Raw genomic sequence first — 15,525 nt, 5'->3', positions numbered from 1 at the left:
AAAGGTTTTCATTGTTAAGACATATTAAAAATCATATGCTCAAGTTATTAACTTACAATATTCAGTGACCAGAAACTAAAGTATATGTTTAATTAGCAATTAATACAGAAAGAGACAGTTGTCATAGATCTCTTTGAAATTCTGCTTTCCTACTCATTTTTACTCTAGAGCGAAACCAAGAATTTGGAAGGAAACCAAACCTCTTGATAATAATGAATACATTCATTCCTGAAATATGTATTATCGACTAAGGCTAAATACTAAAATTCACTTCTTGTTGTGTGTTCTAGAGTCAGAATTGACCCCAACTCACCCTCCATAGGGTTTTTGGAGGCAATAAATTGTGTAGAAGGAGTTTTCTTAGCTTTCTCCCACACAGCAGCTTGCAGATTGGGACCGCCCGCTTTTTGGACTGGCAATCAAATTCCTTATCACTAAGCTACCAGAGCTCCTTTAAGATTCACTGTTGTTGCTGTTGAGTACTGCTGAATTGAAACAGCCCACAGTTGATTCTCCAGTTGTTTTCAGAGGCACTTAATTGCACAAGAGGAGACTGTCCTCTTTCTCTCATGGAGCAGCTGGTGGATCCAAACCATGTGCCTTTGGGTTGGCAGTATAATTCCTTACCTCTAAGCCACCAGCACTCACTAGGATTTACTAGAGAATAAAAATATCAACGATCTCTCTACTAGTGAGGCTTCCATTCTCCTGGTATGGTAGTGATAGTGAAGATGCAGGAGGAGCAAGTAACAATACAGGAAGTATTCATATTATGCACGAAATCTGTTACTGTCATTAAGTAGAATCTGTAGATAAAATGTAACAGATCATAGGAGTATGCAATGAGGGTTGTAGAGTGGATTATATTTGGGGCTAGGGGGTGGGGTTTGGGGAGGTGTGTGGGGGGATTGTGTACCAATGAGGGAGTTTTTCTTTTGCTTTTCAAGGAGAGGAGCAAATGGGGGGGAGGGGGGAGGGGTTTGTGAGGGGAGAAGGGTGCAACAATGAATGAATGGAATCCCAAAATCTCTGTAGATGTTCATTGAAATGAAAAATAAACAACCTAAATTTTAAAAAAAAAGAAAAAAAGGAAAAAAATTAAAAAATGTAACAGATGCATACAGCTCTTATTTAGCTTTATTTTAGTGCAAGAAAAGGAGACACAATGCACAGTGGATTGGTGGCTTCAATCAATAAGCTGTTCTGCAGAAGAAAGATCAGGCAGTCTGCTCTGAAAAAGATTTACAGCTTCAGAAACCTGATGGAGGGCCACTATGAGTGGCAATTGACTCAATGGCAGTGCATTCAGTGGATGTTCAGAACCATTTTTCCTTTCAAACTGCTCATTAATAAATGACACCATGAGTAACAAAGTCATTGAAGCCAGGAGCTTACATGTAACCCTGGACACCTAACAGGAAAGAAAATAAAACAAACCTACTGACATTGAGTTTATTCTGACTAGTAGTAACCCTCCATTGAGTTTCTGAGGCTGTCAATCTTTGTGGGTGGCATATCTCCCACAATGTTGCTAAGAGATTTCATCTGCTGTCCTCCTGGTTAACAGTCCAGACATGTTATGCCTCCTAAGCCCTACTGCAATACAATCACTGGTGACCTCCTCGAAGGTTACGGATTAAATGGGACTGATCAGAACCTTGTTTTTACTCCCAAGTGATTGTAATGTGCATCCAAGATTAAGAACCACTAGTCTTTTCATTTATTGTCCACATTCAATTAAAAAAAAAAAGAAACCATACCTATGCACATCAAAAAACTTTCCCAAAAGAATAAGAAGGAAACCTACAGACTGTTAAAAAAAATACTTGATAATCTGTTAAGAGAATTATACCTAAAATTTATAAAATACTCCAGCACCTCAACAAGAAAAAGGCATAGTGGACTAATGGCAAGAAGCTGCATTATAATCCCAAAGACGTGCAGTTCAAATCCACCAGATGCTACACTGGAGAAGGAGGGGCAATCTCCTGGGCCAGTCAATCAGATTTGACAGGACACAAAACAAACAAAACAAAAACCAAGAAAAAGGTAAACAATTCAATCACAAAATGGACACAGAATATGAATAGACACTTCACCAAAGTGGACATTAAGATGGCAAACAAACATGAAGAAATGTTCAAAATCCCTAGCTATCAGAGAGATGCAAACCAAAACAACTATAAGGTATTATCTCACCCCAGCAACAATAGCAAAGTTGAACAGGTCTGTAAACAACAAATGCTGGTGGGTTTGTGGAAAGATTCAAACTCTTATTCACTGCTGGTGGAAATGTAAAATGGTACAACCACTATGGAAAGCAGTCTGGTACTTTTTCAGAAAACTGGAAATAGAAATACCATTTGACCCAGCAATTCCACTAATGAAAACATACCTTAAAGAAACCAGAGCTGCGATTCAAATTTATGTATGCACACCCATGTTAATTACTGCGTTATTCATAACAGCAAAGAGATGGAAGCAATCCAAATGCCCACCAATAAACGAAATGACAGAAAAACTATGGTACATCTACACAATGGAATACTACACAGCTTTGAAAAACAATATAGAACTAAAACATTATACAACTGGAGGAGCCTTGAGGACATTATGCTAAGTGAAATATCTCAGTAACAAGAGGATAAACACTGAATAATACCACTGCTAGAAAATAGGCCAGACATGGGAGGTTAGAGAATGAATGGGTAAAGAGCAGATAGATAATGAACACTGCATTAGAACGGATGAAAGGAAGGACTGTTTGAAAGGAATATATTAATAAAGGATATTAATAAGAGATTATACATTATATGAATAAGAACTATCTGGAACAAGGGGTGCTTTGTGGGATGGGCTCAGGGAAGGGGAGGAAAGACGAAGAAAACGTGAACATGAATAAATAAGAGAACAAATTGGGGCATTATAGTTAATATTGTAAAGCAGACAGCCATTACAGTACATTGAACTCCATAGAGACAGCGCTGGGCCGGGCAGAGCCGGATGGCACTGGGCGACTCTGTGCCTCGTGGACAAGAAATAACTAACCATGGGCAAAGGAGATCCTAAGAAGCAGAGAGGCAAAATGTCATCGTATGCATTTTTCATGCAAACCTGCCAAGAGGAGCACAAGAAGAAGCACCCAGATGCTTCTGTCAACTTCTTAGAATTTTCTAAGAAGTGCTCAGAGAGGTGAAGACCATGTCTGCTAAAAACAAAGGTAAATTTGAAGACAGGGCAAAGGCAGATGAGGCCTGTTATGAGAGAGAGATGAAAACCTATATCCCTCCTAAGGGCAAAACAAATAAGTTCAAAGATCCCAATGTGCCCAAGAGGCCCCCTTCTGCTTTTTTCTTATTTTGTTCTGAGTATCGCCCCAAAATCAAAGGCGAGCACCCTGGCCTTTCCATTGGTGATGTTGCGAAGAAGCTGTGAGAGATGTGGAATAATACTGCTGCCGATGACAAGCAGCCCTATGAGAAGAAGGCTGCTAAGCTGAAGGAGAAATACGAGAAGGATATTGCTGCATACAGGGCTAAAGGCAAGCCTGATGGTGTCAAAAAGGGAGTTGTCAAGGCCGAGAAAAGCAAGAAGAGGAAGGTGAAGAAGATGAGGAGGACGAGGAAGAAGAGGAAGATGAAGAAGAGGGTGAAGAGAATGATGATGATGATGAATAAGTTGGTTGTAGCAGGTTTTTTTTTTCTTGTCTATAAAGCATTTAACCCTCCTGTACACAACTCATTGCTTTTAAAGAAAAAAAAATTGACACATAAGGCTGTGTAAGCTTTGTTTTTAAACTGTATAGTGTCTTTTTTTGTATAGTTAACACACTACCGAATGTGTCTTTAGATAGCCCTGTTCTGGTGCTATTTTCAATAACCACTAACCTTGCCTGGTACAGTATGGGGGTTGTAAATTGGCATGGAAATTTAAAGCAGATTCTTGTTGGTGCACAGCACAAATTAGTTATATATGGGGATGGTAGGGTGGTTTTTTTTTCTCATCTTCAGTTGTCTGATGCAGCTTATACAAAATAATTGTTGTTCTGTTAACTGAATACCAATCTGTAATTGCAAAAAAAGAAAGAAAAACAAAAAAAAAGTTTGCAGCTGTTTTGGTGACATTCTGAATGCTTCTAAGTAAATACAATTTTTTATTTTTATTTTTTTCTTTTTAAATTTTTATTATATTATTTTTACGTGTACCGTCAAATCAGATCTGACTGGTACAAGAGGAGATTGCCCCCTCCTTTTCCAGCAGAGCATCTGGTGGATTTGAACCGCATACCTCTGGGATTGCAGTGCAGCGTCTTGCCACTAGGCCACCAGAGCTCCCCCAATACAATTTTTTATTAAAAAATATTGTAAAGCAAGCTACTTATGAATGAATGGTTGAATAGAAAACAAATTTGTTCTGCAAACTGTCACTCAAATAAAAAATTTATAAAAATTAAACAAAATGAATTAACCTTAAAAAAATTAAAATTGCACTCTGCCATTGTTAAACCCCTAAATTTCTAGAGTAATTATATTGACAGTTAATGTCCCACTGTTTATTAAGTGCTGGGCATTGTTTTAAAACTTAATTTAATTCTCACAACTCTGTTAGGTCAGTGCAACTCATAGCTCAATTTACAAATGAAAAATTCAGGATACAATTGCCCCAGTTTTTACCATAAGCATCAGAGCTGAATTTTAAACCTAGGATGTCTGACTCAGAGCTAGTGCTTAGGTCTTCTCCAACTCATCTATGTTAAAGAAAGCCCAGCTCTCCTGGTCTCTTTAAAGTTATCCCTGACTAGTTCCTGTCCGAACATAGACTCACCTGAAACAGAGCCTCTCATACTCATTTAACCACTGTTAAAATTTATTCACTAAGAATCCCAGAGAGGCAGTGGGAAGAGTGTGGCTCTAATGTTGGTATTGTGATTAATGTCATGAACCAAAATGTGTATGAAAGCTTGAATGGAAAATCAATTTGTTCTGGAAACTTTTACTTAAATCTCAATAAAAAAAATTATTCTTCTTTGATTCTGAGATATTAGGAGCAGGTACTTTATATTATTCATACAGTACCAGACAACAAGCACTTTTTAAAAATGACTGACTGAACCAAGAAACTACTTCAAGAGTAAACAAACTCTCAAGTAATTTTTTCATCAATACATAATTAGAAAAATATATCTGGGGAGTTGATTCCTTTATAAATGCCCCTCAAAGCCTATCTCTTAATTCTATACTTTTCTACTGCTATCGTTTTGCACACTTACAATCAAGTTAATTGTAGACTGGATGCTTCTTTCAGGTTTTGAACTGGTTTGGAGTAGTCCTTTTGTGATCAACATAGGAAAACCTGAGGCCCAAATATTAAAAATGTGGGTTATCCAGAACACTAACAGGAATGGGAAACTTTATAGGTTTAATCCTTGGAATGGGAGACTCTAAAAGAGGTGGAGTGAGCCCTTTAAGGACCTTTACATAGGAGACTGGATTATCGGTAAGACTGTGGAGAGTAACATATATTCAAAGCAACAAGCTAAGTCACAATCTCTAAGCTAGACACACACCACTGTTTTCTACTTATCTGGTCAAGAAATTTGATTGCTATGCAGTGTGCATGCTGCCCTTGTTTTCTAAGACAGAGATTAAGTTTTTAACGGGCCTTCAGCTCCTGTTTTTTTCCTCATTCTGGTTAGTATTCCAGCTTACTCACATTTTACAAATTGGAGTCTGTTTTGGTGTTGTTTCACTGCCATGAGTGAACTGTGTTCAAAGACCAGTTCTGAAGGAAAGGGCTTTTCTCAAAACCAGATGCTTAGTAGTTAGAGAGAATGAGATAGGAACTCTCATACACTGCTGGTGGGATTGTAAAATGATACGACCACTCAGAAAGGCAGTTTGGCATTTCCTCAAAAAGCTGAATATAGAAATTTCATATGACCCAGCTATTCCACTGGTTGGAAGAGACCCTAAGAAAATTAGAACTGAGACACAAATGGAGACTTGTGCACAATGTACAAAATGTTTCTATCTGCAATAGTCATCATCACAAGAACATGGAAATAGCCCAAATGTTCAACCACAATCGACCAGACTGAGAAACTGTGGTACATTCACATGACAGAATACCACGCAGCACTCTGGAGCAACGATTTTGAAAATTAGTACATAACTTGGGAGGGACTGAAGAGTATTTATTATGTTGAGTGAATTAATTCAGTCTCAAAAAGACAAATAGTGTATAAGACCATTATTGCAGAAATAGATAATAAAATGTGTATGAGGATCCAAGGGGAGAGGGTAGGAGCAGAGGGGTGAGGATGAGCAGAGGGGAAATCAGAGGGTCTCACAATATGATAAGTAGAGGGAGGAGTAAAGGGAATGGGAAAGATGTCATGAGGATATGGAAAGACAGGCTAACGAGAGGCATAGTTCAATGCCGATTAACTTTATAAAATATGATGAATTGGAATGATTTCATGAAACACAACTTGAATGAAGGATACTGTGAAACATGTATACAAACTCTGTAAGCCAACCAATAGAAAACAAAACTCCAGCTGTTTACAGATCTACATAATTGACAAAATGGTTCCCCCTGCTGTCTGTGATAAGTAATACTCTAAAGTGACTGACAACATTTTCTCATCTACAATCAGGAGAAGATAAATGAGATGAATGGGACCTTCTAAGAATCAAATCCCTATGCACATTCAAAAACTTCTCCAACAGGGTAAAAAGGGAAGCCACAGACTGGGAAAAAGATTTGGTAATGACATGTCAGATAAAGGACTTACATCTAGAATTTATAAAATACTTGAGCACCACAAGAAGATAAAGGTAAATAATCCAATTGAAAAATGGGCACAGGATATGAACAGAAACTTCACCAAAGATGACATTCAGATGGCCAACAAGCACATGAAGAAATTTTCAAAATCCCTAGCTCTAGGAGAGATGCAAATCAAAACAACTAGGAGATATCATCTAACCCCAATAACAGCAGCAAAGTTCAGCAGGACAGCAAACAACAAATGCTGGTGAGGTTGTGGAGAAACTGGAAACCCTATTCCCTGTTGGTGGAAGTGCAAAATGGTGCAACCACTGTGGAAAATGGTGTGGCTCATTCTCAAAAAGTTACAAATAGAGATACCATTTGACCCAGCAATTTCACTACTGAGAATATACCCTAAAGAGACCATAACCGTCATCCAAGCAGATATATGCACATCCATGTTTATCGTGGCTTTGGTCACACTAGCAAGGAGTTGGGAACAACCCAAGTGCCCATCAACATATGAATGGATAGAGAAGCTGTGGTATATTCACACAATGGAATACTACGCTGTATTGGAAAAGAAAGAAGTCATGCAATATTATTCAAAATGGGTGACCCTGGAGGACATTATGCTCAGTGAAATATCTCAGTCACAAAAGGACAAATACTGCATGGTGCCACTGTTGTAGAATGGGTCTCACATCAGGGTTGGGGTAAGACTGAGAAAAACTGGATAAATTATGTATACTGCATTGAAACAGATGAGGGAGAGAACAGTTTAAAGGCGATATATGATAGGGTATTATGGTTATCACAAGAGTCCAAAATTAAGGTTGCATAGTGGAGTGTACTCGGGGTGGTAGGGGGGATGCGAGGGGATTGTATACCAAAGAATGAGTTTTCCTTTTGCTTTTCGAAGAGAAGAGTGGACTTCGAGGGGTGGGCAGGGAGAAAAGTTCAACAATGAATGAATGGAAATTCAAAATCTCTGTAAGTATTCATTAAAATTAATAAAATAAAAAACCCATTTTCTCCCATGAACACTTTCATCCTTAGCTCAGTATTTGAATAATTTCTTGAACGTAGAGATTTAAAAGAAATAGCTAAAATAAACAAGTGATTGGTTCTTCTTCTTAAAAACAAAACAGTTCTGTACTAGAACCCACCCACCCACTCCCTGCCACAGAACTGATCCAGATTCCTAAGGAGGCTGGAAGTCTGACAAGCCTTTCTCTTTGTGAGAGGCTGGTAGGTTCAAGCTGCTGATCTTTCAGTTAGCAGCCTAGTGCTCTTGTATTCTAGAAAAATTATCATTTCACTTCCTTCTTTGCTTACCTGCACAATTTGCTTTCAAAACATTTCTTCTCACCTTCCAGCAAACCTACAACCAGCCTCAGCATTATCTCCATTACACCTCTGCCTGAAATATTCTTATCCCTAGACCTTCAAGTTCATTCTCTCCTTTCCTTCAGATCACCACAGAACCTGCATCCTCTCAGTGGGACTCTTCTAGGCAAACTACGGAAAATGTCAGTGTCACAGAGCATGTAGAACTTTGTAGGCTACTCTAAGGACTTTGGTTTTACTCTGACTAACCTTAGAGAGTTCTAAGCAGAGGAGTTGCATGACCTGACTTATGTTTTAAAAGGACTATCCTAGTTATTGTGTTGAGAACAAATAGGTAATTAATAAGTCCAAGGAGGAGACAGTGATCTAGCTGAAAGTAGATTGTACTGAGATGATTAACAACAGAGATAGTGAAGCATAATCAGATTTTGTATATATTCTGAAGATACAGCCAACAGAATTTCATATGGACCGACTATGAAAGATATCATTACCAAGGCTTTTGTAACTGAAAGCAGAGTTATCGCTGTCTGAGAAGGGGAAAGCTGCATATGCAGATGGACTAGTTTGAGATGTCAATTAGACAAATCAATTTAATATACTGTCCATAGCATCTTTCAGTATTGTGACACGAGTCTTAAATTTTTCAGTTCTTTCAGCTTGAGAAATGCAGAGAGTGCTTCCTTTTTAATTCCCCAATTCCAGCTATCTGCACATTCCATTATAATACTTTGCCTTGTCCTCCCAAGCTGCCCTAGCAAATCTGTTCAACTCTTTCACTTAAACGGTTTCTCGATGCTCCAGAGAAATCTTTAGAGTCTCTTCTGACATCCATTTTGATTTGTTCTTTCTCTTCTGTTTTTGTAATGACCTTTTGCTTTCTTCATGGATTATATCCTTGGTATCATCCCACAACTCAACTGGTCTTCAATCACTGGTGTTCAATGCCTCAAATCTATTTTTTAAATTTTCTTTTATACTGGTTTACATACAAAGTTCATATACATTGTTTTTCACACCACCGGACCTTTCCCCTTTCCTTTACCAATCCCTCACTAGTCTATTTTTTGCAAAGAATAAGGGTCGGGCAGATCTCAACATCCAGGCATCCAACAAAGTAGGTGGGTTACCACAGGGGCAACTTTTACCTTCTCAAAAATTCTTCTCACATTAGCAGTGAGGATCTGGGCGTTACCCCAGATTGTTAAACCTTAAACCTGTTCTTAAAATAATCTTGAAATTCAGACGGAATTGATTTATGATCATATTTTCATTTCTGTGGATTTATTTTCATTTTCTTTGGCCTCCATTTGAACTTGCATATGAGTAATTGATGACCTGACCACATCTGCCCCGGCTCAGTTTTGATTGCCGATATTAAGCTTTTCCAATACTTTCTTCCACAAATATAGTCAATCTGATCCCTATGCAGCCCATCAGGTGAGATCCAAAGTGGTAATTTGTGTCTTTTAAAAAAGGTATTTGCAATGAATTGTAAAAACATTGTAAAAACAAAATTCAATCATTCTATCTCCAGCCTCATTTATATCACCAAGCCCATATTATTCCTTCTTCACTGTTTCCTCCTTTTGCATTCCAGTCACCAATTATGATTAACACATCTTGACTGCATGTTCGGTCTATTTTGGATTACACAATTTGGTAAAAATTTCTATTTGTCCCCCCTCTTTGGCTCTATATGTAGGAGCGTATATTTGAATAACAGTCATGTTAATGGGTCTGCCTTGTATGTATATGGCTATTATCCTATTACTCACAACATTGTATTTCAGGATAGACCTTGAAATGGACTTTTTGAAAATAAATGCAAATGAAAGCATCAAAAGGAGATGGAGGGAACACACATAGTCACTGTACCAGAAAGAAATGATTAACACCGAATAATTTCAGAAAGTACCATATGAACAGGAGCCAATGGTAATGACAGAGGAAGTAGAAGCAGCATTACAACCACTGGCAAAAAATAAGGCCCTAGGATTCGATAGGATACCAAGTGACTTGTTTCAATTAACAGATGCAGCCTTGGATGCGCTCACCAGGCTATGCCAGGAAATTTGGAGGACAGCTGTCTGGCCAGTGGATTGGAAGAAGTCCATATTTGTTCCCATCCCCAAGAAAGGCGATCCAAATGAATGTGGAAACGATCAAACAACATCATTAATATCACATATTAAAATACTGCCGAGGAGCATTAAAAAACAGCTAGAACAGTACATAGATAGGGAACTACCAGAAGTTCAAGCAGGATTTAGAAGAGGCCGTGGCAGCAGGAATATCACTGCTGAGTCAGATGGATCCTACCTAAAAGTAAGGAATACCAGGCGCATGCCTGTTTGTGCTTTATTTACTATGCAAAGGCATTTGACTGTGTGGATCATAACAAATTGTGGCTGACACTGAGAAGAGTGGGAATCCCAGAGCACTTAAGTGTGCTCATGCGGAACCTATACCTGGATCAGTGGGCTGTTGTGCGAGTGGAGCAGGGGAGCACTGCATGGTTTGGAACTGGGGAGTATGTCAGGATTGTATTCTGTCTCCATTCCTATTCAATTTGCATGCTGAGCAAATTATCTGAGAAGATGGACTCTATGAAGAGGAGTGTGGCATCAGGATTGGAGGAAGATTCATCAATAACCTGTGTTATGCAGACGATACAGCCTTGCTTGCTGAAAGTGAGGAGGACTTGAAACACTTGTTGCAGAAGATCAAGGAATGCAGCCTTCAGAATGGATTGCGTCTCATTATCAAGAAAACAAAGATTCTTACCACTGGACCGAAAGGTAGCATCATGATAGATGGAGAGGAGATTGAAACTGTCAACAGCTTCATCTTGCTTGGATCCACAATTAACTCCCTTAGTATGAGCAGTCAGGAAACTAGGAGATGCTGGGAAAATCTGCAGTTAGGACCTCTCCAAATTATTGAGGAATAATGATGTCCATTTGAGGACTAAGGTGCGTCTGAATCAGACCATAGTCTTTCGAATTAATTGCTATGCATCTGAGAGCTGGACAATGAAAAAGTATGACAGAAGAAGAATTGACGCCTTTGAGCTGTGAAGTTGGAGAAGAGCACTGAACATTTCATGGGCAGCCAAGAGAATGAACAGATATGTCTTGGAGAGGGTGTAGCCAGAGTGCTCTTGGGAGGCAGGAATGATAAGGCTTAGCCTCATGTATTTTGGACATGTTTCTAGGAGGGGATATTCCTTGAAGAAGGGCATGATGCAGGAAAGGGTGGAGGGTCAGCGAAGGAGAGGAAGACCCTCAACCAGGTGGATTGACACAGTGACTGCTGCAAAGGGCTCCTGTGTGTCAGGAAGTGTGTGGATGATGCAGGACAGAATAGAGTAAGATCTTTCGTTCGTAGGGTTGCTATGAGTCATACTTCACTTGACAGCACCTAAAAATAACAACAAAAATAACAAAGAGAGATGCTGAGTTTGTAGCTGGAGACACAAGTGTGAATTGGGAGCAAGAAGTATACTGGAAATACAGATTTGGAAGTAATCTGCCATGAGCTGTATTTAAAGCCAGTAAATTAAGATAAAACTGCCTAGGGATGGATATGGATCAGGATTTTTCAACCTGGCAATTCTGACCATATGGATCGGCAATTCTGACCTTATGGATCACCTAGTTCTTTGTTGTGAAAGCTATCTTGTGCACTATAGGTTGTTTAAAAGCATTCCTGTTTTATACCCACTAGATGCTAGTAGCAACTCACTAACAATACATAAAAGGACTGAGATATGTACAAGATTCTAGTATCTGAATGAAGAGCTGTGACTGGGGAACCTATCTTGGAGTATTTAATGCCTGGCTTGAATCTTAGCAGGCAAGTAGCAGATAGCCAGGCAAAATGAGCACGAGTCAAAGCCAGTTCTTAAAAAGTAACAGGCTGCTTGCAAACTACAAGTGGTTTAGAAAACACAATCTAGGAACTTCAGCAGAGTCGGACCATGACAATATTGTGGTGAGAATAAGCAGGAGAGTACTATGGTGCTGGTCTTGTACCTTCTCTGGCAGGGGTAGCAGTCCTAGCAGTTGTGTGGAAGGGTCAAGGTCAGAGACAGATAGAAAGCCAGTGTTAACAGTCTAGACAAGAGGAAAACCTGCATCAAGGGCAGCACTGGTAAGATTAGCGAAAGAACAAAAAATTAATTAGGAGCCCAAGTAAGTAGACTTTCCTAATTAGTTGGCTTTCCAGAAGCCAATGTCAGTGGAAGCCCAAAATCTCTGTAAATGTTTATGAAAATTAATAAAATATAATTATAGAAAAAAAACAAAATGATCTCTGACCAAATGTGCAACAATTAATAATAATAATAAAAATAAAAATAAATAAATTCCTGACCAAGTTTCAACCTTTCCTCATCAAAGCAAAACAAACTCAGTAGAAAAATAGCAGAGTGTGGTTATGGAATGATGAAAAGTTGTGAAACTAGAGCGAAGTGGTGGTTACACAACTTTTTGAATACACTAGGTGTCATGGATCTTCATAATTTAAAATGGTTAATTCAGTTATGTAGATTTTCTTGCAATAAAAAGTTTAAAACAAACTAAAACCACACACAAAGGTTATATAATCATGTAATTTACAGAGGAGAGAATGCCAGTAAACAAAAAACACCTGGATTTCACTGGCATTCGGGGCAATGAAAATTAAAATAATGGAATTCCATTCTGATTCCCACTCCACTAATAAGATTTCCAAAATTTTAAAAGATTAGTACTTTTCAATGATAGTGATTATGAAACAACAGCTCTTCTGGGCAGCAATTTAACTGTATGTAACAGAAAATATAATTATTCTTTGAATCAGCAATTCTAAGAATGTATCAACAGAAATATTCCCACGTGAACATAAGGTTCTATACAAGAATGATGTTTACTGTAGAGATGATGCAAACCAAAACATAAAGGCAACAGAAACATCCATCTAAACTCACTGCTGTGGAGTTAATGGTGGCTCAGCAATCCTGTAGGAGACAGCAGAATAGCCTGCCACATCTTTCAGCTGGGGAGCAGCTGGGGAGTTCCAGCTGCCTAAGTTTCCCTTAGTAGTTGAACTACTGTACCCTCAGGGCTCCTTCTAAATACAGGGAGGCAATAAATCAATCAGATAATCCATATTACAGAAAAGTACAATATATAACCTGAAATATATATGAAATAAAATGGAAAAATTTCACACCACACACACATTTTATGGGGAAACCAAATTATAAAACAATGTGTATTTCCATTTATATTTAAGGAAACAGCCTATGTCTTGGTAAATACACAGAAAAATATCTGAAATAATAACAATATAACTTCAATTTAGAGAGGAGAGTGGAATGAATAGAGGATTAGGAAGGGTGAAATTGCTGTAAAGTGCCATCAAGTCAGAACTCTCCAGTTGGTTTTCAGAGACAGTAAACTGCATGGGAGGAGACTATCCATTTTTCTTCTCTGGAGCAGCTGGGTGAATGTGAACCACTTGCTTTTGAGTTGGCAGTGCAGCTTCTTATTACAATAGCAAAGTGCAATTTTATTTTCCCCTCATACAAACATGAATTACTGTCATAATTTTAAAAACTAAAAATTTCATAATAAGTGTAACATACGACATGTGATTAGCTGATACAACAATGTGACAGGTAAAACAGATGGCTAATAAATGTTAAAGATTACTGCTAACCATCTTCACCCCCCCATCATTTTCTTCTTTTTTTTTTTTAATTAGCTGTTCTCACATATGTTTTACCCATTGGCCAAAGGGCTGGCATTGCCTGTAGCCTTCTGTCCTTGGGAAAACCCACTCTTAAAGCATTCATGCTGCTAAAAGTACACTCAAATTATTTTCTTTTCAATGCATAAGTCATATATCTAAATTGACAGTCTTAATCTTTTGTTTTTAATTATATTCAAAAGCTTTATAAGAGGATAATAATTTTTTTCCACTTCCAGTAGGCATAGCTGTAATAGTGATTTTTAAAAAATAAGTAGGGTGAGAAAAATACACTGACTCACAATTTCACTAAAACTTGGCTTTTATTCATTTGTTTAATCTACATTTTTTCAACATCTTCTCCAAAGCACAAATTATTTTTCCTTTCATAGCAAGTATTTTCTAATTAATACATTCTTTCTGAATGTACGACTTAAGATAACAGTGTTTTTTTAAACAAAATTCCTTCTAAAACCAAATCGTTTTAAGTGGTTCATATTTTTCTATATGCTTATCTATCATGTATTTCTTATATACTCTGTGAAAAAAAACTATTAATTTTTTTACTGTTTAAAATTTCTCTTTTTGCTTCCCTCTTTTGATTTGCATCTCTGTTAACCTTCCATGATCTAATTTTTTTTCCTAACAGTTGTTCCTTGGGTTTTGTTTTTAATTAACTTTAATGAACATTTACAGAGATTTTGGATTTCCATTGATTCAATGTTTCCCACGTCCTCAACCCCCATTTCACTCTTCTCCTTGAAAAGCAAAAGAGAAATTCCTTCATTGGTATACAATACCCCACATCCCCCTTCCCACCACCCCAAGGATACTCCACTCTGCAACCTTCATTCCAGACTTGGTTTTTAATTATAATTGTCTTATACCTTAATTTTCTGTATGTGAGTGATTTATGTCAGCAGAATTTGTCCTAATTTCATATATGTTGTGCATTATTTCATTAATTCCTGATTGATTTTAAATTTTGGGGCATCATTTTTTCTCCTATCACATACAAAGGATGACTAATAGTGAGCATGTGCATTTAGTAGAGCATTCCTTTCATATCTATAGTCAAGAACTCATTCTTCAGTGTAGTTTGGAGCTGACATAGCTTATCCTCCAGCAGGTTTTCAGAGACTGTAAATTACATAGGAGGTGACTGCTCATCTTTCTCTTGGGAAGCAGCTGGTGGATTTGAGCCAGTTGCCTTTGGTTTGGCACTGCATCTCCTTACCACTAAGCCACCAGAGCTCTTAAAGTCAAGAAAGAGGGTAGTAATTAATTGTGACTAGTAGGTGATGAAAATTGAGCCTTTACATTACTTGAAAATATAATAATTTAAAAAGCATTTCTGCTTTATCATGTTAAAAAAGACAAGCATTTAATCCCCATATTAAGAATATAAGCATTCTTACTTGCTTAAAGAACGTTGAAGGTGCCATTTCCGATCCACTTAGTGTTCGTAAGAGGAACATTGGCCAAGATGACACATTCATCTGGTATCCTATTTTATAAAATAAATCAGATATTATGAGAAGGTATTATAGCAAGTGTGGTATATTTTTTAAAAAAGTTTTAATCACCTACAACCAGGAGAAGATAAAGCAGATGAATGGGATCTTCTAAAACTCAAATCCCTATGCACATCCAAAAACTTCTCCA

The 15,525-nt window shown here is 37.8% G+C and overlaps 1 protein-coding gene across 1 annotated transcript in view; it reads right to left on the bottom strand.

The window, feature by feature from the left end:
* Positions 1-15,525, bottom strand: part of SCML2 (sex comb on midleg-like 2 (Drosophila)) — a 93,763-nt gene that overhangs the window by 52,637 nt on the left and 25,601 nt on the right. Inside the window, exons 4-5 of the mRNA XM_006893831.1 lie at positions 15,279-15,367; positions 2,963-3,065 (exon numbers count right to left, since the gene is read on the bottom strand). Coding sequence (XP_006893893.1) covers positions 2,963-3,065; positions 15,279-15,367 — 192 coding nt within the window. The remainder of the gene's footprint in view (positions 1-2,962; positions 3,066-15,278; positions 15,368-15,525) is intronic.

This window comes from Elephantulus edwardii, unplaced genomic scaffold (genome assembly GCF_000299155.1).
Source record: "Elephantulus edwardii isolate Elephantulus edwardi_28Jun2011 unplaced genomic scaffold, EleEdw1.0 scaffold00131, whole genome shotgun sequence".
Taxonomy (NCBI): domain Eukaryota; kingdom Metazoa; phylum Chordata; class Mammalia; order Macroscelidea; family Macroscelididae; genus Elephantulus; species Elephantulus edwardii.
The sequence above is the reverse complement of the archived record's forward strand: the minus strand, read 5'-3'. Positions and strand labels throughout refer to the sequence as shown.